Genomic DNA, 25,670 nt, shown 5'->3' with positions numbered 1-25,670 from the left:
TTAACAAGCAGGAATTTTACCCTGTTTCTCCAGACTAAATGCCCCCACGCCTAAAAGTTAAGTGGTAATCAAAGATGGGTTCAAATGACTCTTACTAAGCTTCATCGGGCTTTGATAAAAACAGAGCCATCCGGTGGTACAGCACCATCTTCCTTCTCGGTCACAGTCTCTACAGTCCCAGAAGCTGACACAATAACCATTGTTTTATTTGCTGCAACTGTCTTCTGTTTTTCAGCAATAGCTGCACAAACAGCAACAATCTCATCACTTTCAAAGTCATAGTCAGGAATTGACTTCGGTGAGAAATGTGTTACTTCTGCTGGTACTTCACTCTTTTTAATCCTCTCTGCTACTTTCTGCTGTTCCTGGAGTGTTCTTGCCCAAGAAAGGTCTTCTTTCCATATCTCAGGGTTCATTGGATAGATGTGAAGGGCTACTTGAAAACTTCGAATTGCCTACAGGGGAGAAAAGGTCAGACTTCTTTGCTTAGTTTTAACAAGGAATGTATTTAATATAATCCACATTATGTCTCTCTCTCCCTTTTTCTCACTGTATTACAATGTAAAGATGGAAGTTAGAGCTGTGCTGGATATCATGGTTATGGTTTTAAAAAACAGTAAATGTACTGGAATGATGGTTATGGTTAAAAAAAAAAAGAGTCAAAAAGTATAAAAGAAAGTAGCTGACAAAACTGTTGATAACGACCAAAAAGTCCACTAAAATAGAGGTATTGATATGATGGGTCAAAACAAGTCAAATGCATTGTTCAGCTTCTGGAAATCAGCAAACATGTAAATCTGGGGATTTCTTGGGCCAGCTCATGATCAGAAAGGCATTAGGAATGCCTGTCTTTGAAGCCAAAAGTTTAGATCATAATAATGATAACATATCTTAAGTGTCCCAAGAGGGTAAAGAAGAACATTATATATAATGATAAAAGAATCAATTCACCAGAAAAATATAATAATTATAAATATATACATACCCAACATCAGAACATTTAAGAATATAAAGTAAACACTGACAGAACTGAAGGGAGAAACATATAGCAATAAAGTATTAGCAGGAGACTTCAATGTCCTACTTTCAATAATGGATAGAACATTCCAACATAAGATCAATAAGGAAACAGAAGACCTGAACAACACTACAGACCAAAGGGACGTAACAGGCAAATATAAAAAGACTCGTCCAACAGCAGCAGAATACACATTATTCTCAAGAACACACAGAACGTTTTCCAGGGAGATCACATCTCAGGTCACAAAACAAGTCTTAAATTTAAGAAGACATACCAAGTGTCTTTTCTGAACTACAAGAGAATGAAATAAAGCTAGAAATCAATAGAACTGGAAAAACTCACAAATACATGGAAATTAAGTAGCACACTCTTGAACAACCAGTGAGTCAAAGAAGAACTCAAAAGAGAAATTAAAATGTATCTTGAAATGAAAATGAAACTATAACATCCTGACACTATAGGATGGTATATCTGCAAAAGCAAAACTAAACTTTAAGTTTATAGTGATAAATGTTATGCTTAAAACAGAAAAGATCTCAAGCAACAACCTAACTTTACACCTCAAAGAATTAGAAAATGAAAAACAAAGTAAGCCTGTGACCATTTTCTAACATACACACTCAGCTCCACATAAAAATCTAAATATTACTCACAGATATATATCCAACTGTTGACTTTTAACTTACTGTCTGTTTAATTTACTTACGTATTTTCTTACGTTTTTGTCCATATGGATATATTAAGAACTGTTAGATGTTAAAATTTTTAGCTTGTTTTCAATATATTTTTTACAGTATTCCCTTCATTATGACAATGAATAAAGTTATTTTTTCTATTCCAGTGTTTCAATATAACAGCTTAAGTTTACCTAAAAATCAAAAATTTAGATTTTTTTCAAATAGAGACCTAAAATCATCCTAAATGGGGGGAAAAAAACAGTTTTGATTCCTCCAATAATTTCACAATATAAATAAGAAAGAAATTTACCAAGGGGAAAAAAGTAACAGTTAAACCACTGGTACTCTCATTTTGAAAACTTAAAATACTGAATAATTTTACTTTCATTAGCTGATTCAAAATGGCTCTGTTGTTTCATTTGCACTTTATTTTCTTTCTTTATAGGACAATCTTTGCTATACGTCCTAGAGATTTTCTCCACTACTCTAAACACTTATATGTAAAACAGATAATGATTTCTAAGATTTTATTAAAAGAGAAATGGGTAAAATGTATTATAAGCTAGACTTGTTTGTTTTGCAATTAACCTGTTAGAAAACTAAATTCCTTGAATTTCTTTTTCCAACTGTGATATGATTTACGTCTTCAGACAAGAGAGAGAAAAGATGACTATGTCAAATGGCAAGGAAAAAAACAATCTCTGGTTAAACTTGTTTCCATCGCTATGAATCTTCCTTCAGACTATAATTCTGAAATTATTTCAATCCTTTTCTCATCAAGAGTCTATATGATCTTTGAGAATTTGATAAATACCCTATTTGGTAATTAGAAATAATCATATATTTACAAGAGTACCAGAAAAATTTAAGTTATCCACAACTTACTAAAACCATTACTAGTAATGTTAAACTCAAGATTTACCAAGAATTTTAGAAGTAACTTCTCTGGGATTTTTTGCTTGTTTTGTTTTCAACTATAAAAGTCTAAAAAAAGTATGAAAAATTTTAATTTACTTGATGACACAGAGGAAATCTGGCACCACTATATTAGATTTGCAAACACCTGTTAGGGAATTAGCTGTTAGGTATATATAGTTCAGTCGAAACAAAAATGAAAAGAAGACAATGCTCACAGCCAACTCTGACCTACTGAGCCTTTGCTACATACAAGGTATAGTCCAGATAAGGTGAGAACATTAAGTACCAGTTTCTAGTAAACTTTACACAATGAATACTTCAATTTCAACCCTTTTCCATTTCTCTGCTCACCAAGCTGAGCAACTTTTCAGTGTGAAGTATTTATCATTATCACCATTATTCTTCTGTATTCTACCTTCTTCCTTCTTCAACACAATCTCTTAGTGGTTTTGTCTCCAAAGTGCTACTGATATCACTTTATAATGGGGGTAAACTGAGTGATGCAATGAACTAATCTAAAAGTTATTTTATATTTAAATAAGGTTTACCAAATGCCAACATTTATTATTTTTTTTAATTCCCATGATGCCAAATACCTGAAAAACATTCTGATCCTGATATATTGTAATTGACGTTTCTAATGGAAAAAAGATGTTCAGTAATAAGTGAGCAGTGTTTATGGGTTAATACCTTTAAAAGGTTATTTGCTATTTACCTTTTGTGTAGATTTGATAAATGACTATTTACTTTTTGGTTCAACTGATCAAAAGCATGTCAAAATAAAATGTCATCACTGTAATAATCTGACTTCCTTACCAAGACTATCTCTCCTAATCCAAGCTGAGCACGCCCCAAAGTCTGCCAAGATTCCCATGAATGTGGATTTCTCTGGACAGCCATTTCTGCGGCATGAACTGCTGGGAACATTTCATGAAGAGACATTAGGACCTATGGCCCAAAAAGAAGAAACCCATCAGTAACATTCATAAATCAGCAAACTAAAAACTAGCCAGAAAAAAAAAATGTAAACAATCATATGTAAACAACTCTCCATTTTTGAAAATATATTTTTAGTCTGGAAAATATAACATTTAAGTGGTTTTAACCCCCTCCTCTGCTACTCAGGGTTAAAAGTTATATTCTTCCTATTCCTGAAATAATTATGAAAAATATATTCTCTTTGCAACTGTTGAACCCTACTGCATGCATACATGTTAAACTGCTTCAGTTATGTCCAACTCTTTGCAACCCTATGGACTACAGCCCACCAGGCTTCTCTGTCCATGAAATTCTCCAGGCAAGAATACTGGAGAGGGTTGCCACTTCCTCCTTTCGGGGTTCTTTCCAACCCAGGGATCAAACCCATGTCTCTTATGTCTCCTGCATTCGCAGGCATGTTCTTTAACAATAGTGCCACCTGGAAAGCCCCAACTAAACCAGAGAGCCATATTCTGGCCATGATGGCTCACAGCTATTTGAACTCCAACTCCCCATCTATTTACTCAACCTACAATGTGTTTTTTAGGGAACCCCAGGTCCTTCTGTCAAACTAGGTAAATATAAATTTTGGTTCAACCACCCATCTTGTCCCACATGTACATCTTCCTGCTATAAAAATCATTTAAACACACCACCAGCCTGACCATAATTAGGTTCTCCAAATCATACACACCAGAAAAATCAAGGCGTTCCATAACCTCTACTTCAATTTATGGGGAAGTGCTCGCTTCTATCTATAAAATTTTGACCATTTGCATTTCACAAGATTTACGACACTACCATTATCAGGTTCCAAATAAAATGACTCATTTCATACAGCTTGCCACAAATCCTACCTTTAATATATACATATTTAAGATTAAAAACTAAAGGCTTATCCAAATGAAGGTCAGTAGAAAATAACTTATTTGGGTTTTTCCTGGATAAATTAAAATCAGATCTGGAAAAGGATGTGCCCTATGTTTTGGATCATCATCTGAAAGATATGCTAGGTGGGCAGATCAGGCTGAAGTGCAGCTATTCCGTGCCAGAAGTATGTTAGTGCTCGGTCTGAGATTTTAAAAGTCTCCTGAATAATCCAATAGAAGTACTCCAGAGGTTTTCTTTATGAACTTTCCCACAAAACATTAAAAATGTATTTATAAGTACAAATGTTATTTTTACACTATTAATAAACTGAGTCTCTTCTGACCTTTTGCTATGGACCAGGCTGTTCTAAGAGAAATAACTTCATCCAGAATCCAATTCATCCTCATTCTGAAGAGACTGAGTTACTGTCAAGTCCACTACAATTAATTTCCAAGGAAAGCTAACACATTTCATCTATTTAAGAGACCACCATAACTTTTTAAAAGATACCCATCACTCATATCTTAAGCATAGTTATGTTGAAATAAAAATTAGTTTCACTATTAAGGTAAACAAATTTCTACTTTGATGCATGAGGAAAGAGCCATAAATAATAAGGTGACATATGTTTTTCCCAAATAAACAAATTATATTTAACAAAAGCAAATGGGAGGAAATCTTCTTTTGGCTCATCACTGCTCACATCACAAACAGTGCAATTTCACAATGAAAGGGAAATTCTTCATAACCATTACCTGTGATTTCATCTCATACAGGGTAGCATCATTTGGGGTTAACTGTAGTGCTTCATCCCACTTCTGAATGGCCTCTCGGTATCTATAGTTGTCAAAGTTACATTAGTATTCTATTTTCAGTAAGTCTTTGAGAATACAAGACCAAATTTAAAAGTCAGAAAATAAGAAATAACTGTTTACCAAGAAATCTCTCCATTCAATAACTGATAATGATGATGTTACAAAAGCAGAAAAATTTAAGAGATGAAGGGAAAGGACAGCAAATGACAAAATATTTTTTTAAAAAAAAAGGGCAGCAAAAGCAAAATATAAATTAAAAAAGACTGGAAATTTTCCCTGAAAATATATTTTCTGGGCTAAGAAAGCACCACAGAATTTCTTTTTTTCTCCAATCTCAGTGTCTGCATATGCTGTCACTCATTTCAAATGGATTACAAAGGACTTCTCCCAATAATTTATAATCCAGTTGCAACCCCTGACCCTACTGCAGCAATCTAGCTGACAGAGATGACAATTTAAGATGCTGCCAGGTCATTTTGTAAACATTCTTCAGTATTTAGTTTCTCTGTCTATAAGCTCCATGAGTCCAGGGATCGTGTTTTATTTATCACTATCAGTATACAGTAAGTTTATAAGATACGGGTCATATGAATGAAAACCAGTACGGAGACAGTGATTTCCACCATCGTCTTTTCACTGATGTTCTCCCAGTCATGACTCTCTTCTGAGTCAACATCTCCACCTAGATTTCCTACAGACACCTCAGACTCAATATGCCCCAAACTGATCTTAGCATACTCCATACTAAATCTGCAGAAGCATATGTATATACATATATCCTTATGGCTGATTTACACTGTTGTACAGCAGAAACCAATACAATACTGTAAAACAATTATCTTCGAATTTTATAAATCTGCAGAAATACAGCAGCACTTTCTTTTTTAAATAAAATTAAGGAAAGATAAGCCCTACACATTATCCAAAGCAGTCATCCTCACATCATTGTTCCCAAGCAGTTAACTCATGTATACTTTAGTATTTCTAGGAGGACAAAGTTCAAATTACCAGAATATTCTTCATTATAACAAGCTGAAACTTTCTGTACCTTTCCATCAATGCTACTCATCCTTTCTTCTAGAGCTAAAGAGAAAATATATAATCCACCAGTTTTGGTGGTGGATGGTGGGTAATCTAGGGAGGTTGTGGAGGAGAAAAAAATGCACGCACGCGCACACACACACAAAAAAAAATGCACACACACACACAAAATGCGTGCGCACGCACACACACACACACACACACACACACATGTCCCTGCCTCAGATCAATGAGAAGTTTCTGGAGTAGGGCCCAGGCATTTGTATTTTTAAAAAGTTCCTTAGGTTATACTAATAAAAACGACGATTGTGAACCACTGATAATCTCTCTCTTGGTATATTAAGCCCTATCCCGTGCTGTCTTCTCCTGAATCACTTCCAGCTACCCTTCATTTCCTCTACGTATGCTTGCACATAATTTCCTACCTACTATGTGAAGATCCAGGCCAACCATAACAACCAAAAATGTGGGCTGACTTGCACTGATTTAAGCAGGGAGAAGAAAACTAAAGGCAGAATTAGGTAGAAAATACAAAGTTAAATAACATTAAAAAAGTACATTCTCTGTTTTCACCATGCTATAGCATCCCTTTACTAGTAAATAATACAAATGGCAATACCATTTCCAAGGTCTCATGCCAGTGTGGCAAATCCTAGACTATATCTGCCACATAGCCAGCTCCATGCTCAGCAGCAGGGGTGAGGGTGGACAGTGTGGCAGGGAACTTTAGAAAGTCTGCCTTAACTGCCATGTGGGTTGTTATCAATGGCTACTATTACTTTGTAGCAGCAGTCTACATACAAGCATAAGCTGAAGATTCACCCCACAATGGCTGGCAGTCTTTGTTTCCAGGCAAACCATATTTCTGAATATGCAGAAATGATGATCAGAACTACTATTAATATCTCCTATACTTATAGGGTCCCCTGCTGAGCTCTGAGAAGCTATCTGTTTGAAGACTGTGTTTAACTCTGGGAGAAAGACCACTCGATTTTAGGAACTACTACTGATCTGAGGACAGACCACTGTTCACGTCATTTTTTTGATGAGCCTCCACAATGCTCTGTGCCCCCTGCCTCCGCCTGCATATTTTCTCTGTAAGGCACATCACAGCCTTCTTGCACTTAACAACGAACACTACAAAGCACCTCTGCACTACACTTGGGGGCCTTTTAAAACAGCAAAATCACCAAGAAAAAAGCAAAAAATGTGGAAAACATAACACGAAAGAGACCACAGAGAGGATGCATATTTTCACTGTGAGAGCTAAAACACAAAGGCAGAAGGAGTCTTTTGACTCAGCTGAGAACTCAGCTGGGAAAGTACCTGGAAACTGATTTCGGGCTTACAAATATATTTAAAATGATTAAGTGAGCTCACAAATACCGAATCTATGAATGAAGACTGTATTTAAGAAGCAATGTTACAGCATTTTGTCAATGTCAAATAAAATGTCACTAAAAACAAATGGTAATTACTTTTCACTAAAATTATGGTAGATTTCTATCATACAATTTTATGTGCTCATGTGGAAATACCAAAACAAATATAAAAGCTATTCCTATACAGCTCTGTGCTTCATGTGTTTAGTCATGTCTGACTCTTTGCAGCCCCATGGACCTCGCCCTCCAAGCTCCTCTGCCCACAGAATTTTCCAGGCAAGAATACTGGAGTGGGGTGCCATTTCCTTCTCCAGGGGATCTTCCCAACCAGGGGTCAAACCCGCACCTTTTGTGACTCTTGCATTGGCAGGCGGATTCTTTACCACTAGCGCCACCTGGGAAGTCCCTCCTATACAGACACATTTTAGTAAATCAGTAGCTAATGCAGGATTCATCACTTTATTTCCTTATAAAAACTATATTATCGAGAACATTAAAGTTTTCACCTTATTTTATATTGTGTTCCTAATATTTATAATCATTGTTTTCCCCAAATGCTTAATGATAGAAGTAACTTTTCCAGCTTAGTTTATCAGAAGTGGCTTACCACTGTTAAGTATATAATTTTTGAAATTAGAGTTTGCTTCCTTGATTTGGGGAGAGCTTTTACAGAGAAATTATAAAGATGTTAAAAGCAGCTTTAGACAGATTTGACTGAAACTTGTGTGATTTCCAATGCAGGTAGATCAGGTTTCAAGTTTTAGGTAATGCTCAATACACTAAACCAAAACAAAAAAATTCCATAAATTATTTTGAGTTTTTCTGTTTAGAATTTAGAATAACATTCTGAAGACACCAAGGAAAAAATAATGTATAGTTCCATATAATGAGCACTCATAGTAAGGGAACCTAACTTCCCGAAACTTCAGAAAGGCTCAGAGAGAAAGAAAAAAAAAGGAGTAAAAACAATGGAAGAGAAAAAGTATACTTCCTAACTGCATATTCTCTCAAGACAGTCATACTGAAGGAGAGGGGATTTGGAACAGGAAGCAGTACTGAGATGATGCTCAGACTATAGTATATTTATACTGTATAGAGATACAATATAAATGTACTTTAAAAAGAAATACTGAGGGACTTTCCTGGTGGTCCAGTGGTTGAGAATCCACCTGCCAATGCAGGCGACACAGATTTGAGCCCTGGTCCAGGAAGAGCCACAGCCTCAGAGAACTAAGCCCTCGCACCACAGCTACTGGGCCTGCGCTCTAAGGCCTCATGCTCTGAACGAGCTGCAGCTCCTGAGCCCACACACCCTGAAGTCTACGCTCTGCAGGGAGAGAAGCCCCCCGCAATGCAAGGCACACCACTCAAGAACCGCCTCTACTCACTGCAACTAGAGAAGGCCCGCTTGCAGCAACAAAGACCTAGCGCGGCCAAAAATAAATAAACTAAAGTAAAATTAAATTAAGTTAAAAACAAATTTCAAAAATTAAAAAAATATTAGAAACGCTGGGTTGGCCAAAAAGTTCCTTCCTTTTTTTCCCATAAAATCTCATGGGAAAACCCAAATGGGTTGGCCAATCCAATACTAAACTGCTCTGAATTTTAGTCACCATTCTTTATTGAACCTATGTGGACAAGAATTAAGTCATAAAGTCTACTTTCAGTAATAATTTAAACTATCTACTTACACAAAAAAAGAAAAAGGTCTTTAAAAGTTTCTAATCTATTATAGACAAGAACTAACAATTTATAAAGGATCAATTCACTCTGGAAACAGGAAAGAGCTCTGAAATTACTTGGAGGTGCAAACACACTGAATAAAGATCATTTTCAAAAGCATGTAACTTCTAATTAGTAAAGGACATTTCTTAGTTATTGTATTGAACACAGTTGCTCTATTCTACCCCTTGTGACATTAGACAATGATAATTTTCTGAAAAACTTCTAAAAAGTCATAATTTTAATATAAGACTATTTCTTTAATATCAATTTTTTACTTCAGATACAAAAATCACTTAAAATATTTTACTATCTCTATTATTCCATTCATTTAGCTTATACATACATGTCACAAAGTAAGATTCACTGGCAATTAACTCCAGTATAATTTGGATCCAACAAAAACATTCACAAATAAATGGGCTGGACTATAGCAAGTTTCTATACTTAAATGATGGAGAAGGCAATGACAACCCACTCCAGTAATCTTGCCTGGAAAATTCCATGGGCAAAGGAGCCTGGTAGGCTGCAGTCTATGGGGTCGCTAAGAGTCAGACATGACTGAGCGACTTCTCTTTCACTTTTCACTTTCATGCATTGGAGAAGGAAATGGCAACCCACTCCAATGTTCTTGCCTGGAGAATCCCAGGGACGGGGTGTCTGGTGGGCTGCCATCTCTGGGGTCGCACAGAGTTGGTCATGACTGAAGCGACTTAGCAGCAGTAGCATACTTAAATGATAAATATGATAGAATCATAATAAAGGCAAAACAATAAACAGTAACTCTTCACCTGGATGAACTCAATCATTTGTCTTCTTGCTTTCTTAGAGAAGCCTTATGCTGAATACTGGCTCACCGTGTCTTTGTAAAACTATTTGAGGGGTGCTTCCCGGATGCCTCATTAGTAAAGAATCCGCCTACCAAAGCAGGAGACAAGAATTCGATCCCTGATCTGGAAGATCTCACATGCCTTGGAGCATTTAAGTCTGCGTGCCACAACTATCAAGGCTGTTCTCTAGAACCTGCCTGTGATCCGCAGTAACAGAAGCCACCTCAATGAGAAGTCCATGCACAGCAACTAGAGTAGCCTCTGCTTGATGCAACTAGAGAAAAGCTCATCCAGCCAAAAATAAATAAATAACTTTTTAAAAAACCTATTTGAAACTTTACATTTATTTCCGTATTTAAACTAAAAGCTTTATGTAGACAGTGTAATAGGTATTTTGCTCACCAAAGTATATGCAGCTGTAGCAGCTAACACAGGATGAACTGGAACTCTATGGAAGGGGCCTGACCAGAAAATATCAGCCACTGCCTAATTCAAAACTGTAAATGGCATAATTAGAAATGTAGTCTTAAGAATCCTAATGACCAAAAACAAAAAAACAGTGCTACTGAATTTCAGTGCCACGTCTGACTCTTTGCAACCTCGTGGACTGTGGCCTGCCAGGCTCCTCTTTCCATGGAATTCTTCAGGCAAGAATACTGGAGTGGGTAGACATTCCCTTCTCCAGGGGATGGATATTCCTGATCCAAGGACTGAATCCAGGTCTCCTGCATTGCAGGCAGATTCTTTATCATCTAAGCCCCCAGGGAAGCCTGTATTTGGAAAACCTAGCAATGAAAATAAACCAAACTTCTGGGCTAAGGAAAATACATTATTTGAAAAATTAATCCCAGTGATCAGTGAAGAATTTTCAGTTCATAAGATAAATGTAAAAATCCTAAATAAAGGATTAGCAATTAAATCTAGCAACTTAGTAGGGTATAAAATCCACATGACCATGTAGGATACACCTCAGAAAACCATTGCAAAAGGTTTCATGAGATGATGGAAGAAAAGATTGCATGACACTCAACAATGCTTACTATAATTTAACATCCATTTTTTATTATTTATAGCTATTATCTATATGATTTTTAGCAAAAAATATATACATCATTGAAGAAATTTAGTTCCTTGGTGCTGCTGCTGCTGCTGCTAAGTCGCTTCAGTCGTGTCCGACTCTGTGCAACCCCATAGACGGCAGCCCACCAGGCTCCTCTGTCCACGGGATTCTCTAGCCAAGAATACTGGAGTGGGTTGCCATTTCTTTCTCCTCCTTGGTGCTATTATACACTAACTATTAATCATATTAACATTATCTCTAAAAGCATTAACTACATCACCCGAAAACAGTGGCATATTATGAGTGATTATAAGCTTTTCTCTTAGATTTCCAAATGTTATTATAGACACAATATGAAAAACTTTGAAAGTAGGTTATGTTCTATCATTTTTCTCTTCAAAGTTAAATTATTCCTTCTTAATAATTCTTATACTCATAATTTTCTAATTTATAGTATAGTAGTAAATTCCATAGGATTTAACAGTAGCAAGTTGATCTCTCCCAGTCTTAGCCTATCTGTCCAATCTTTTTTCTCCTACTGGCCACCACACCTCTGCTTCCCTCAGTTGTGTCTTTTTTTTTTTTTTTTAACTTTGGCCATGCCATGTGGCATCTTCCCAGACCAGGGATCAAACCCACACCCCCTGCAGTGGAAGTGCAAAGTCTTAACCACTGGACCACCAGAGAGGTCCCTCAGCTACATCTCTGCCTCGTCTCTACCCACCCATCTACCCTTAGTGTACAAATGTGCGCGCTGAGGTTCCCGCTCCTCCCCCTCCTCACCTAGTCAAAGGCTCTCTGTCCTCAGAGACCAAGTAAAAATCCTCTTTTCTCATGAAGACCATGAGTACCATTTAATTGACCACAAAGTCACACTTCTAAGTACTTTATGTTTTACCAAACACTTTCCATACAATTACTTAACACAGAATTATTTTCTTAGAAAGTTAATTCACTTAGTGCTCAGCAAGTCCTATAAGACTGGCATTATTTGTTCTCATTTTACTGAGGCCACTGACCAGAGAGTAGTTACAGAAGCAGTCCAAAGACACATGAGAAAGCAGGACTTGAGGTGAGCTCTTAGAACTACATGACCAATGCTTTCTCCGATGACCCCAATGTTGCTTTCATTTAATTTTTCTCTAATTCTTCCATGTATTTTTATCTTCTCTTTACTAATAAATTCAAGGACCAAAGGGTGCATTTGCTTATATTCTCTACAACACCCAGAACATGGCTGGGCACAGAAAAGGTGCTAATATCACTGATTCTGCCTAATTTGTCCTTTCCTTCTCCAAGAGAAGTCTTGGAAAGCAGCAGAGAGAAGCATGGAAGATATCAAGAAGGAACAGGAGCTAGCATGTTTCCAAAACATTAAAAAAAAAAGGAAAGAAGTAAAAAAAAAAAATTCTACCCTAAGACAAAAGTAGCGAACACCTTAATTCTTATTTTGTTTCATCTCACCATTCCAGGTAAAGAAATTACAAGAAATTCCCAAGACCAGGTGAATGGAAATATGGGTAGAAAGAATCAAGAGATTAGAAGTAGGGTATCTTAAGACTCTGGGATATCTGAGGTTTCAAGAGCCACTGTAGCTTTGGGGCAGGGTCTGGAGGCCAAGATCAGCGTAGTAACGGTCCATACAGTGAATATTCCAGGCTCTGTGAGCCACAGTCTCTGACAACTACTCAGGCTGCTGCAGCACAAAATCAGTCACAGGCAATACACAAAGAAAAGTACCTGCTTGTGTCCCAATAAAACCTTATTTATAAAAGCAGATTTGGTGTGCCAACCCCTACTCTAGTTGGCCTGTGCGTGCCAAGTCACTTCAGTCTTGTCCAACTCTTTGCACCCCTATGGACTGCAGCCTGACAGGCTCCTCTGTCCATTGGATTCTCTCGGCAAGAATACTGGAGAGGGTTGCCATGTCTTCCCTCCAGGGGATCTTCCCACCAGGGGAAAAACCTGTGTCTCTATGTCTCCTGCACTGGCAGGTGGGTCTTTACCACAAGCGCCACCTGGAAAGCCCCAACTTGATCCAACCACTGTTAAACTCTGTCACATGTCCGTTTTACTTTCAGTCCTATTTTCTTGCTAACTCAAGCAAGGGCATTATCACCCCATGGAGGGCATTTATGGAGGACTTTTTGGTTGTCACTAAGACTTGGAGACACTAGTGGCAAGAGGATCAAGGATTAGCAGCCTGCAAAGCAAAGGGCAATCATGCACAAGAGACTGTCCTGCCCAAAATGCCAACAGCATTATTCCTAAAAAGTCAGGATGGCTCTTCCCACCCACCCCCGAAAAGATGCTTATGCACTAAAGTTTAAGTCGTCCCAAAGTACAAAATAAACCAAGACGTTTAAGATGACACTGATCATCACTAGTTCTGTTTTCTCCTTTCATTAAGGCAGGCACACAAACATGCCCACGCATACAAAAACACACACATGCAAACACAGCCACACAGATTTGAGGCAGAAAGAAAAATGTCCTCTTCCCCAGCTGCACTGCTTTGATTTGGAAAACAGCCACTACTGTTAGCTTCCCTGGTGGCTCAGATGGTAAAGCGGCTGCCTGTAATGCGGGAGACTGGGTTCGATCCCTGGGTTGGGAAGATCTCCTGGAGAAGGAAATGGCAACCCACTCCAGTATTCTTGCCTGGAGAGTACCACAGATGGAGGAGCATGGTAGGCTACAGTCCATGGGGTCGCAAAGAGTCAGACACGACTGAGTGACTTCACTTTTTCACTTCACTACTGTTAGCAGAGGCACTGCCAAATGAAATGTGCACTGTTGCTAAAGGCACACATAGGTTTAAAGGAACAACTGAGCTGCTTTCCACTGGCTAAAGAGGGCCAGGAACCGGTGGGCATTTACTTCACTACCATCAGCTTGTCAAATTCCCTCCCCTCCCTCATTTCTCATTTCTCCCTTTGCTTTTTCTCATTTCTCCCCTTCCTCTTTCCTGGCCTATGAATAAAAGGTGGTACCATCAAGCTTCTCCATTTTTGGATCACAGGAAACTTGGCACCTAATAAATCAATGGTCACTCATAAGCTCTACAGCATATCTCTTAATTCAACTTTGGTTTGGAACAGATTGAACAGACATGGCCCTACTGCAGCTGCTGGATAGGAAGCATTAAAAGATAAAAACTTGGTTTAAAGTCACTATGGTTAATAAGTGCCCAAAGGCTGATTCAGCCAGTTTAAAGACAACCTTAACAGTATGCCACTGAGCTAGCACAAAGAAGGAAGCAGAGTGAATAGTTCCAGGGACTGCCCAAGGGCTGGGTAAGATAATACCTGACAATGAGGTATAAGAACAGCTGGTGACCAAGCCAAGTCAATCAGCACACTTATTACCAGATAGAAATGTCACAGGGTTTAGCTACTTTGCTCCCAATTAGATTCGTAATTTGCTATAGCATCAAGTTTAATGAGCTATATAGTTACCAGCTTATTCATTTAATAAGCATTTATCGAGCACCAGAGCAGAAAACTACTGGGCCAGGTAGTATTCTAGGTACTGAAGGTGCAGCATTCCACAAAATATAAAAAGACCATTCTTCTTGCGTTTACATTCTAGAATGTACGTGTGTGGGAAGACGGCACAAAAAGACAACAAATATAAATTAAAACATGGCTAAGTACCATGATAACACACGGAGGGCTATGACAGGGGTGAGGAAAAGTCTCTCTGGGAAGGCATCTGAGCTGAGAGCTGAGTGACAGAAAGCGGCCAGCCAATGGAAAATCTGGAGGAGTTCATTCCAGACAAAGGAAAAGGCCAAGCGAGGCTTAAACACTCTTTTTTTTTTTTTTTGAGGCAAGAAAAGAAAACCAGCATGGCTATAGGAGGAGGAAGAAAGGGAACTGACAGGTAAGAGAGGTTCTCTGAAACCATGATTATGAAACTAGTAAGCCAGTTATGAGTGTCGATTTTCTTGTATGAGTGATGGGGAATCCACACAGTTTCCAAGCAATACAGTCATGAATTGCTTTGCATTTTGAAAACATCAGTTGGGCCCAGCGGAGGAAAATGAACTATAAGGGGGCAAGAATGAGCACAGGGAGCCCTGTTAGGAGACTACCAGAGTAATCTAGGTAAGAGGACAATAAATTAGACTAGGATGACAGCAATGAAGACAGAAGTGGGGAGAAAAGTGATCCAGATACGTGAAAAAGTGAAATCATCTCAACGTGGACTGGCTAAGAGGAGTGAAAAAAGAGAAAGGGGTCCAGGATGATATGACAGCCTGATGATATGAAGCCTAAGCTTACAGGCTAACTCTTTGTGGCAGATAGGATCCAAGGAAAGAGTGAGGAAAAAAGAGAAAAGTGAGGCAGTTTGGGAGAATAAACACAAGGCATATGTTATGCTGACAACAGCTTCAAAAACAAACACAGATGATTGTTAACTTTGGAGAACTTCTTCAGACACAGTGTGAAACCACTTTGTACTGGAAACAGTCCAGTGGGGAATGGAGAAAAAAGAATTTATTTGCAGTCTCCCTTCCATATCCTGCCTCCCATTGATCAAAGTCAGTCCCACAAGGCTTTAACCCTTTCACACTTCTGGGTATGTGACCCTGTCCCTCTAAAGCACCCATAAGGCCCAACCTAAGCCAGCATCAAGGTGTGATGGTCTTTTCATTATCAGCACCACACATGGCGGCTCTCTAGTCTGTGCTGACAGCAGCATCTGCTGGGGCCTTATGGTAATAAGAAGAGTTGTAATAACCTATTATGAAAAATAATCTGAAATATATATATATATATAACTGAATCACTTTGCTGTACACCTAAAACTGACACAAAACTGTAAATCAACTACACATCAATTAAAAAAAAACTATCAAAAAAAAAAAAGAATATCGTGAGCTTTCTCAAGGGCAGGGATCTGAGGGTGAGTGGGGCTGATTAGTTCTGGAATGGCACATCAACCAGCAGAGACAACACGCTTCCAGTTTGTTTGTTGTAGTTGCTAAGTCGTGTCCAACTCTGTGACCCCATGGATGATAGCCCTTCAGGCTCCTCTGTCCATAGAATTTTTCAGGCCAAGAATACTGGCATGGGTTTTCATTTCCTTCTCCACGGGACCTTCCCCACCCAGGGATCGAACCCACATCTCCCACATTGCAAGTGAATTCTTTACTGTCAAAAACTGTGAATCACTATATTGTATACCTATAACTCATATAATATTATACCTCAACTGTAGTTCAATTTTTAAAAGGGTAAAAAAGAGAGAGAGAAGAACAGATGCTATCAAAACAAAAGGAGGGGAGACTACCCTAGTAGTCTAGTGGCTAAGACTCCATGCTCCCAATGCAGGGCGCCTGGGTTCAAACTCTAGTCAGGGAACTAAGATCCCATATGCCATAACTAAGACCTGGTGAAGACAAAAATTCATTAAATAGATTAAAAAAAATAATAATAACCTTTTTAAAAAATGAGGGTGGTTTTAGGAACAAGATTCCTGATAAGGCAAAAAGGGATTAGATAGGCCTTTGATAAAAGCAGGAGCACTTCATTACAACACAGTAAAAGCAAGTGGCTTGGATGTAGACACACTCAGACTGGAAGAAGTGGGGTGAGAAAATAAAAGGCATTCTACACTGACTGCATCTATTTTCTTCCACAGAATAAGAGGCAAGATCACTGTCATTAAATACAGCCAGACTGGCACTCAACTGAATGCGTTTCACACAGCCAGGTCACCCTCAAGTTCACTTTGGTAGTACGCTTTTCTAGACAAGGGACAAAATTCATGGCAAATTACAAAATATTCTAGCTTTCCAAACATACACACTAATACAAGGAAAAATGAGACCACTTACCTACACAATTCAATATCACCATCTAGTGGCTGAAACCTTAAAAGCCAGCATATAAAAGTTTGAACCCATACTGTGATTCTTAAAAAGGCATGCACATCCCGTGCACTCGTGTGTCCTGTGCAAGTGTGTGGGTGCTAAGTCATTTCCGACTTTTGTAGCCCACCAGGCTCCTCTGTCCATGGAATTTTCCAGGCAAGAATACTGGAGTGGGTCACCATGCTCTCCTCCAGGGGACGTTCCTGACCCAAGGACTGAACCCACATCTCCTGCATTGCAGGCAGATTCTTTACTGCTGAACCACCCTGGAAGTCTACAGTATGTCTTGGTTAATATTAATCCCAGAAAAAGATGCTTGAACAAAGTAATTGTCAAAAAAAAATTTAATACTTCATGAAATATATCAATCACATATAAAATCTTACACTATCTAAAGTATATTCACTAGTGAGTACTAGGTGCTATGTGGCATGCTAAGTGTTTATACATGGACTTGCTCTTTAATCCCCCAATAGTTTAGGAGATAAATGTCACCTTCATTTTACATATAAGGAAACTATAAATTGACACTTAAAAGATTAATAATCTGCCCAAAATTTTTACAGTAAAAATGATAAAGCTAGAATCTGAATGGAATTAAAATGACTTCAAAATCCACGCTCATAACCACTAGACTTACTAAACTGTCTCTATAAGGCACCGGGGGCTTCCCAGGTGGCACAGTGGTAAAGAATCTGCCTGCCAGTGCAAGAGACGCAAGAGACGCAGGTTCAATTCCCGAGTTGGAAAGATCCCCTGGAGTAGGAAATGGCAGCCCACTCTAGTATTCTTGTCTGGAAAACTCCATAGACAGAGGGGTCACAAAGAGTCGGGCCCGACTGAGGGACTGAGCACACACAAGCATAAGGCACTAACATTATTTAAGGCTTCAGCAGAAAAGTAAACCAGTTTTCTGTCAGAAGGAATCCTGAACTACAAGGTAGAACTTCAACATTTAAAAGCTATGCTGTTGCAAACCACATTTTCCTAAGAGCAGCTAATCGTTTGTTACTAATGAAGTAAACTAGACAGGGTAGAGTCTGTGATGCTCAAGAGTTTTGCCTCCTTTGGAGGAAGAAAGACATTAACACACTTGATCATACATATTCAATGTACTCAGACAACTGTCTAAGTGCTAAATAAAACTAAATGAGAAAACCTGCAGGGTAAAAAAAATCTCAAGGAGGCAAAACAATGTATCCCAGGAAACTGAAGGAGCTCCCTCCTTTCCATCAACCTTCCCTCCCTCCTTTCTCTAGCAATGGCCTCCAGAGGCACCCCTACTTCTCTACACTCTTAGGATTATTACTCATTCCAAGTTCAAAGCTGTTCCATATTTTGTTACTTAATCCTTACCATCACAGCTTTTGAGGAAAGGAACTGGACTCAAAAAAGAACAATAATTCTCAAGTGTCATATTCTCAGGCAGGAGGAAGACAGGAAAATTCTATTCCCAAAGGACCTCTGTGGTTGGAATGTGCAATGAAACATGTTCTCAGAATGGTGTTCCAATCTGGAGTTTAAAAATATATATTTCTATAGGTACAATGTAACATATGGTAATTAATCCACAAAAACCGATTTAGCCACAATAAAACATAACACAGCAGCCTTACAAATATTCAGTAAATATCTACTGACTGGCCTTGTAAATGACACAAATTATTCCAAGAGTTAAGAGTACAAAAGTCTGTTTAGACAAAGTTCCTACATTCCTGGAGCTGACATTTCTATAGAAGGCAAAGAAATATAAAGCACTAAATAAGTGAAAAATGTAACTTCAAAAAGAGAAAAATACTAAAAGAAAATTTAAAAAGCTGATGTGATTGTGGTTTCTCTTACTTTAAGTCATAAAATTAATTCTCACCATTGTTAACAAAATACAATGAAAAGGGTCTTACTGTTGCATAGAAAGAGATCACAACCTAGTTTTTTCTCTTCAGGAGTGTTTACTGCAAACTTTTTTGTATTTCTCTGCTCCAGCAATACCAACTTGGTAGAATTTTCCTAAACAGGTAAAACAATTTCATGACTCTTTCTACTTCCATGTTCTGTTCCCACTTTCTTGAAATACTTCCCACCACTATTGGTTTGGCAAATACTACTCCTCCTTTGAAACCCAACTGAAGATTGAATTTATCTGTCAGAACTTCCTTGATATACACAGGTGGAACTGGTGGCTCTGATTTCCTGTGATTCTAAAATATTTTGTATGGACCTGTCTTACTGCACACACTACTCTAATTATTTGTATTCTTGTGCAGAAGGCAATGGCACCCCACTCCAGTACTCTTGCCTAGAAAATCCCATGGATGGAGGAGCCTGGTAGGCTGCAGTCCATGGGGTCGCTAAGAGTCGGACATGACTGAGCGACTTCACTTACACTTTTCACTTTCATCCACCGGAGAAGGAAATAGCAACCTACTCCAGTGTTCTTGCCTGGAGAATCCCAGGGATGGGGGAGCGTGGTGGGCTGTGTTCTACGGGGTCGCACAGGTTGGACACGACTCAAGCGACTCAGCAGCAGCAGCAGCAGCATCTTATCAAAAGCTGAGCTCCTTAAAGTTTATTAATATATATTACCTATCTTTGAATGTTTTTTTAAAAGAAGGATGAATGGATGAATGGCTATTTGATGTTAGATTTTAATGATGACGTTACACATTTCTTAAAACATTTTAAAGAAATTGGTACGTCGATAAATGTCTAACACTGTTCCTACACCTTGGTACATCAATAAGTCTTACAGCCCTTGAAATAACTGCCACCCTAACAACTAATTCACTTTGTGATCTCTCACCATTGTAGAGGTCAATTTAATGATTTTCTCTGAAACACAGATTTAGAAATATAAGTCATGAGTAAAGAAGTTTTTCAATCTTTTGTAAGGTTTATTTGATTAGCATTCCTTTCACCTAATCACAAAATAGACATTTAAAATTCTTTAAAAAAAAAAAAGCTGATGTGATGGAAAACAAGGAAGTACAGGGTGCTGAGAAGAGGACTTATGAGTAGAGATCTGAAGGACAAGACGATAAACATCAGAACACAGGAACTAACAGGTTTTCAGATAAGTCATAAGACAAAGCTGCATCAAGAACTGTCTTCAAAAACACAAGGAAGGACATTGTGGCTTAAAATGTACCGAAAATGATAGTGAAGTTGATAGGAAAACAAGGATTGAGTTCTATTCTTTTAACTTAACTTTACTATTCTTCCTTATATTTACTACTCCTCATATTACTTTCAATCATGTTGAATATTCTCTTAGATATTTTTAAACCATTATTTCTATTTATTTTTGGCTTAGAGTAGCCAGATGACTCATAGAGCTACAGATATCTTTAATTCTGTTTAGTGATCCTTCAAAGCTGTGTATACAGTAATCCAAAAACAAATGCTAAAGAGCTAAAATACTTAATTATCTCACAGTGTCCTCCATTCAAAATAAAGCATCCTATCCAGCTGATTTCAGTGAAATGACTCAATGTTTTGAAAGAAAAAAAAAAAAGCTATTTGTTTATCCACAAAGTTGATATCTCTCATCTACCACAGGAAATTCGGAGGGGATCCCATGGCAATAACTGAATAGCTCTTCCCTTCTACACACTAGTGTGGTCTAGAGAAAAAGATAAAAACAACAAAATTAATGAACTTTTAACAGGCATTTACAGGAATTTCTAAAGATGTTTTATGGATGTTTTCAAAATGATTTCATAAATGTGGAAAATTTATAGTTGATTTTCTTCTAAGATAGAATAGCCAATCTTGTGAAGTCCTACCAGAGAAAAATCTTTGTGCCTAAACACTACAAATGAAAATTCACAATCTAACATTAGGACATGAAGCTGGTAGTTGTCGTTGACTGACTGTCTTCCCTTCACTTCCAATTTGAGGTGCTAATATTTTATAGTTTAAGCATTACTTCATGTTTTACATTAAAATTCAATAAGATTACTCCCAGAATCAAAATAACATTCCTAGAAACAAAAAGGCTGGTTCCTCAACTTTGACTCAATTAAGACAAAAATGATAAACAAGCAATCTTTTATAATCATCCTTACCAATAGTCAAAAAAAAAAGAAAAAGAAGAAACAAAAGAATTTTTTAAAAGTGCTTCTTGTTAGCACTACTACTTTTAATGTCTCAAACGCTTCAGCACCACAAAGGATATACCAGTCAATGCCACACAGGCCTGACTGTAGATCTCCGGATGATCTGAAGAGCATTCCATCCTACCAAAGACCAAAGCCATCCTCTGAAAGAAAACTCTAAAAACATACCTTTTATTTTCAGCCAGAGTGGCTCCTTCATCCTTCAGCTGTTTGCTTTTCTCGGCACAGCCTTCAAGGAGACTCTCTTTCCTCCGTTTAACAGCGTGGAGCCAGCTGCCTTCATCTTTCCCGGCTGCATCTTTCTCATCAGCAGCTTCAGCTTCAAACTGCTGGGATGTGACCTTTGAGACCTTCTCACCGATCTTCCTTTTCCATCCAAAGGAAGCCATTCTGGAAAAACTACAAAGAGAGAGCTTTAAATTTCATACTTGGCCCTTTATAGAAGTATTCCAACAAACAGGTAAAGAAAGGATAAAAGGATAAGGCTGTCACCATTTTCTGGCCCCTAATTAAAATAGTGGATCTAGGCAATAATCATTTATGGCTGCTAACATCCTAAAGTGAAAGTGAAAGTGTTCGTCACTCATCATGTCTGACTCTGTGACCCCATGGACTACAGCCTGCCAGTTTCCTCTGTCCATGGGATTCTCCAGGCAAGAATACTGGGGTGGATAGCCATTTCCTTCTCCAGGGGATCTTCCTAACTCAGGGATTGAACCCAGGTCTCCTGCATTGCAGGCAGATGCTTTACTGCCTGAGCCACCAGGGAAGCCCAACACGGTAAAGAAAGACAAGTTCACAATACGTATCTCCTGATGGAAGTGACACAGCAGCCATGAAGTATTCCTGCCAAAATTAACACTACATCACCTTATATCTCTACCGGTTTATAAGAAATAAGGGATACAGAGGAGAATGCTAAATAACATGTCTGAGACAAGACAGCAAGGAACAGAAACTAAGGAAAAATAAAACTGGTTTCTTCAAGAAAAAAGGAAAAGTTAGGAGGTACCCCCTAGATTAAGAGACAAAACCAAACACAACGTGTGGATCTTGTTTAGTTACAGAATCAAACAAGCCAATGGGGAGGAAAAATTTATGAAATAATAGGGGGGATCAGAACAATGCCTTCATATTTGATGATATTAAGAAATTCCTGCTTTTTCAGGTATAAGAGTATTATGTTGACAAAAAGTATGCTCATCTTTTGGGAATACATATTAATATATTTTACATGAAATTACACAGTATCTAGGAATTGTTTCAAAGTAATGATGAATGTGATATAAGATACACAGATTAAAAGATTGCTATGAGTTGGTAAGTGATCAAGTTAGGTGACGAGTATATGGAATCTTTGTACTTCTCTCTTAGCATATATGTTTGAAATTTTCCATCATAAAAAGTTTCTGAAAGATTCAAAATTGGTAAATGATTTAATTCACAGAACTATATGGTTAATCAGAATGATAACAAATGTTAAACTGCTTTGTAAAACTGCAATAATAATACAAAATATAAGCGCTGAGTAAGCAAGCATAATTGATGGAACAAAGTTAAAGAAAACCCTAGAAGAATTCAACAAGTATTTATTTCGAGAAGGGATTTACTGAGGGATCAAGAACTCTTGCTAGTTACATGGATAGGTTTATAGATACTGAGAAATCTTTGGAATTGTAAATGAATTTTTATGTTTGTACCCTGCACAAGAGTCTCTATGCTTTCATTCCATTCTTAAAGAAGCCTACAACCCCAAAGAGAGTATCAACTGACTGATCAACTATTGGGACAAGGAAAAGCAATGGACCAGAGGTCTACACACAACTATCAAAGAATGGGCATCGTGGGAGTAATAATGGAAAGTAATGAAATAGTAAGTTCCAGCAGATACCAAGCTCTTCATCACCAATGCACACTGAAATAAAGTAGAAGTAACCGCTAGGATGAAAGAGATCAAAAGAAAGTGTGGGTGGCTATGAGGTCACTAACATGGAAAGGCCCAAGGCAATGGCAGATTTTGGAGAGGTAAGGAAATTGTGGGTCATGTGCCTAAGTTCTTAATGAAGTGTCAATAAACTACAGCAATCAAGAAATGTACTGTGTGGGACTTCCCTGGGGGTCCAGTGGTTGGGACTGCATGCTTCCACTGCAGGGGGCATGGGATCTATCCCTAGTTGGGGAACTAGGACCTCACCTGCTGAGAAGGGAGGCCAAAAAAACACAACCCCAAAGCAAACCATAAAAGAATGGATAGGCTGATAGGAGTAAACCACACGCTTTCCACATGAGCAGAGATTTTTAGAAAAGCCTGCAGGAGTAATGGATTATAAACTATACTAGGGAATGAGGACAAAGCCAAATCCTCTTCCCAGACCCATGGTAATAGGGGAGAATGAGTTTCCTATGTTTGAAGATTACTGCAAGTAACATAGGGAAAGAACAACAACAAAAAGCCTAAAATATAAGTGTGTTTACTATGGAACCTAAGTCCAGAAGTACAGAAAGAGAATATAAGAATGGATCGTTAGAAAGCTCTCACAAGATATTAGAATAAGTCATGTTAAGAAGCCTTGCATTTACCACTGTCCCTAAAGGTGACAAGAATGAGGATGATTAAGTTTTCTGGCTTCAAGTTTCCAAATAGGCAATGTGAGAGATGAAACAGTGTGTGTTAGCCATTCAGTCGTGTCCGACTCTTTGCGACCCCATAGACTGCAGCCCGCCAGGCTCCTCTGTCCATGGGGATTCTCTAGGCAAAATACTGGAGTGGGTTGCCATTCCCTTCTCCAGGGGATCTTCCTGACCCTGGGATCGAACCCTGGTCTCCTGCATTGCAGACGGATTCTTCACCACTGAGCCACCAGGGAAACCAACATAGTGTGGGAACCAGAATAACACAGACAATTTACCCTGCCACAAGCTAGAGAATGCTTCTCTTCACTGCGTCGGAAAGTGAAGCAACGAAGGCGAGGAAACTGAAGAACACAAACAAGGAAGCAAAACAGCATCCTTCTGCGTATATGGATGTATTCGGAGGTGAGGGATTCCGCAAGAAACGATTTACCCGAAACACGTTACCGCAAGAAAAAAACCAGTACTAGCGACTTCCCCTCATTTTGAACACACAAACACATACACAAAAAAACTGCGAAGTTCACAAGAGCTGCCCAGGACGTCACCCGCGAGCTCAGAGTCCCGCCCCAGACACGGGCCCCATCCCCGGGGTGCAAAGTCAGCTACCTTCCGCTCCTCCCGCCAGGGGCGCGAGCACCAGGAAGGGCCTGAACCCCAAAACTGCTGGTCCCTAGAGACCAACCTTAGCGTCCTAGCTCTGCCACACCCGAGGTGGGCCTCAACTCCGACTTCTGAAGCTTCTTACTCCCGTCACCCCAAGACCCACCAGCCTCGTTTTCCCCCAACTTCCGCCGACTTGCACCACTGACCCGTAGCCTGTGTTACCCGAAGGCCACTCCCCGGGTCCCCTGTTTACATTCCGCTTGCCCTTTACCCACCGGAAACGGAAACTATCCTGCCCACCTCCTTCCCGCTTGCCGTAGATGCCGGGTCTTCCAAGATAGGGGGTTGGTCGACTAGGGCGTCCGAACCTTCCGGAGCAGCGAGCTGGGAAGAGGCGACTCAGTGCCTTTCATCCGCAATCCTTTCCCTGGGACTACAAGTCCCAGAAGTCACGGCGGCCACCCTCACCCCATTATTACCCTCCGAGGCTGGTAGTCCGGGCCGCTCGGACCGGGCGCGCCCTCTAGCGGCAGACGAGAGCATCGGCGCGCTGGTGCCCACAGCTCAGGAGCGAGGGAAACTGCGTCTGCGCAGGCTGAGTGCGCGTGGAGAGGACTTCGCTGGTGGTATCGCGAGGCCAATCCAGTCAGCAGGTAGAGGGCGGGAAACGACTTTGGGGGAAATCGAGAGCATTGATATGCGGCCCTCCCTGAAGGAATTTACAACCTAGTTGAGATCAGCCAAGTGCTGAGGACAGAGGCAAACCCAACTATAAAAGTATATGAGGGTGGGGAGAGGACCAGGGAGGGCCGTAGCTCAACTGGGGGGGAGGGGTCGGCGGGGGAGGGCGGCCGAGGGGGCCAAAAAGTTGGATGCAGCGTCTCTAAAGAAGAAAGAACTATGACCCGAAAGTAGCTGTTTTGAAAAATAAAGTGGGAACGTGTAACACAGGGAAGTGTGTAGGAAACTGAAAAATTGAGATTGTTCTCCGTGTTGTGGTTTCAGTTTTGTAAACCAAGTTTTCTCAACCTCAAGGGTGTAACGTTTCCAACTGGATCATTCTTTGAGACGGCGGGAGCGTGGGGGTGGGGGGTGACTCTCCTGGGCGCAGCAGGGTGTTCAG

The 25,670-nt window shown here is 39.2% G+C and overlaps 1 protein-coding gene across 1 annotated transcript; it reads right to left on the bottom strand.

Annotated features, from left to right (window-relative positions):
- Positions 1 to 24,745, bottom strand: TTC33 (tetratricopeptide repeat domain 33). The gene is made up of 5 exons (XM_068990622.1): positions 24,627 to 24,745; positions 21,479 to 21,709; positions 5,220 to 5,301; positions 3,433 to 3,564; positions 1 to 455 (listed from the first exon to the last, which is right to left on the bottom strand). Exons 2-5 carry the CDS (start codon positions 21,697 to 21,699, stop codon positions 102 to 104), a joined length of 789 nt encoding a protein of 262 aa, XP_068846723.1. The 5' UTR covers positions 21,700 to 21,709; positions 24,627 to 24,745; the 3' UTR covers positions 1 to 101.
- Positions 24,746 to 25,670: the final 925 nt, after the last annotated feature.

Source organism: Capricornis sumatraensis, chromosome 18 (genome assembly GCF_032405125.1).
Source record: "Capricornis sumatraensis isolate serow.1 chromosome 18, serow.2, whole genome shotgun sequence".
In the NCBI taxonomy this organism is placed as follows: domain Eukaryota; kingdom Metazoa; phylum Chordata; class Mammalia; order Artiodactyla; family Bovidae; genus Capricornis; species Capricornis sumatraensis.
This window is presented reverse-complemented; position numbering and strand designations above follow the sequence as displayed.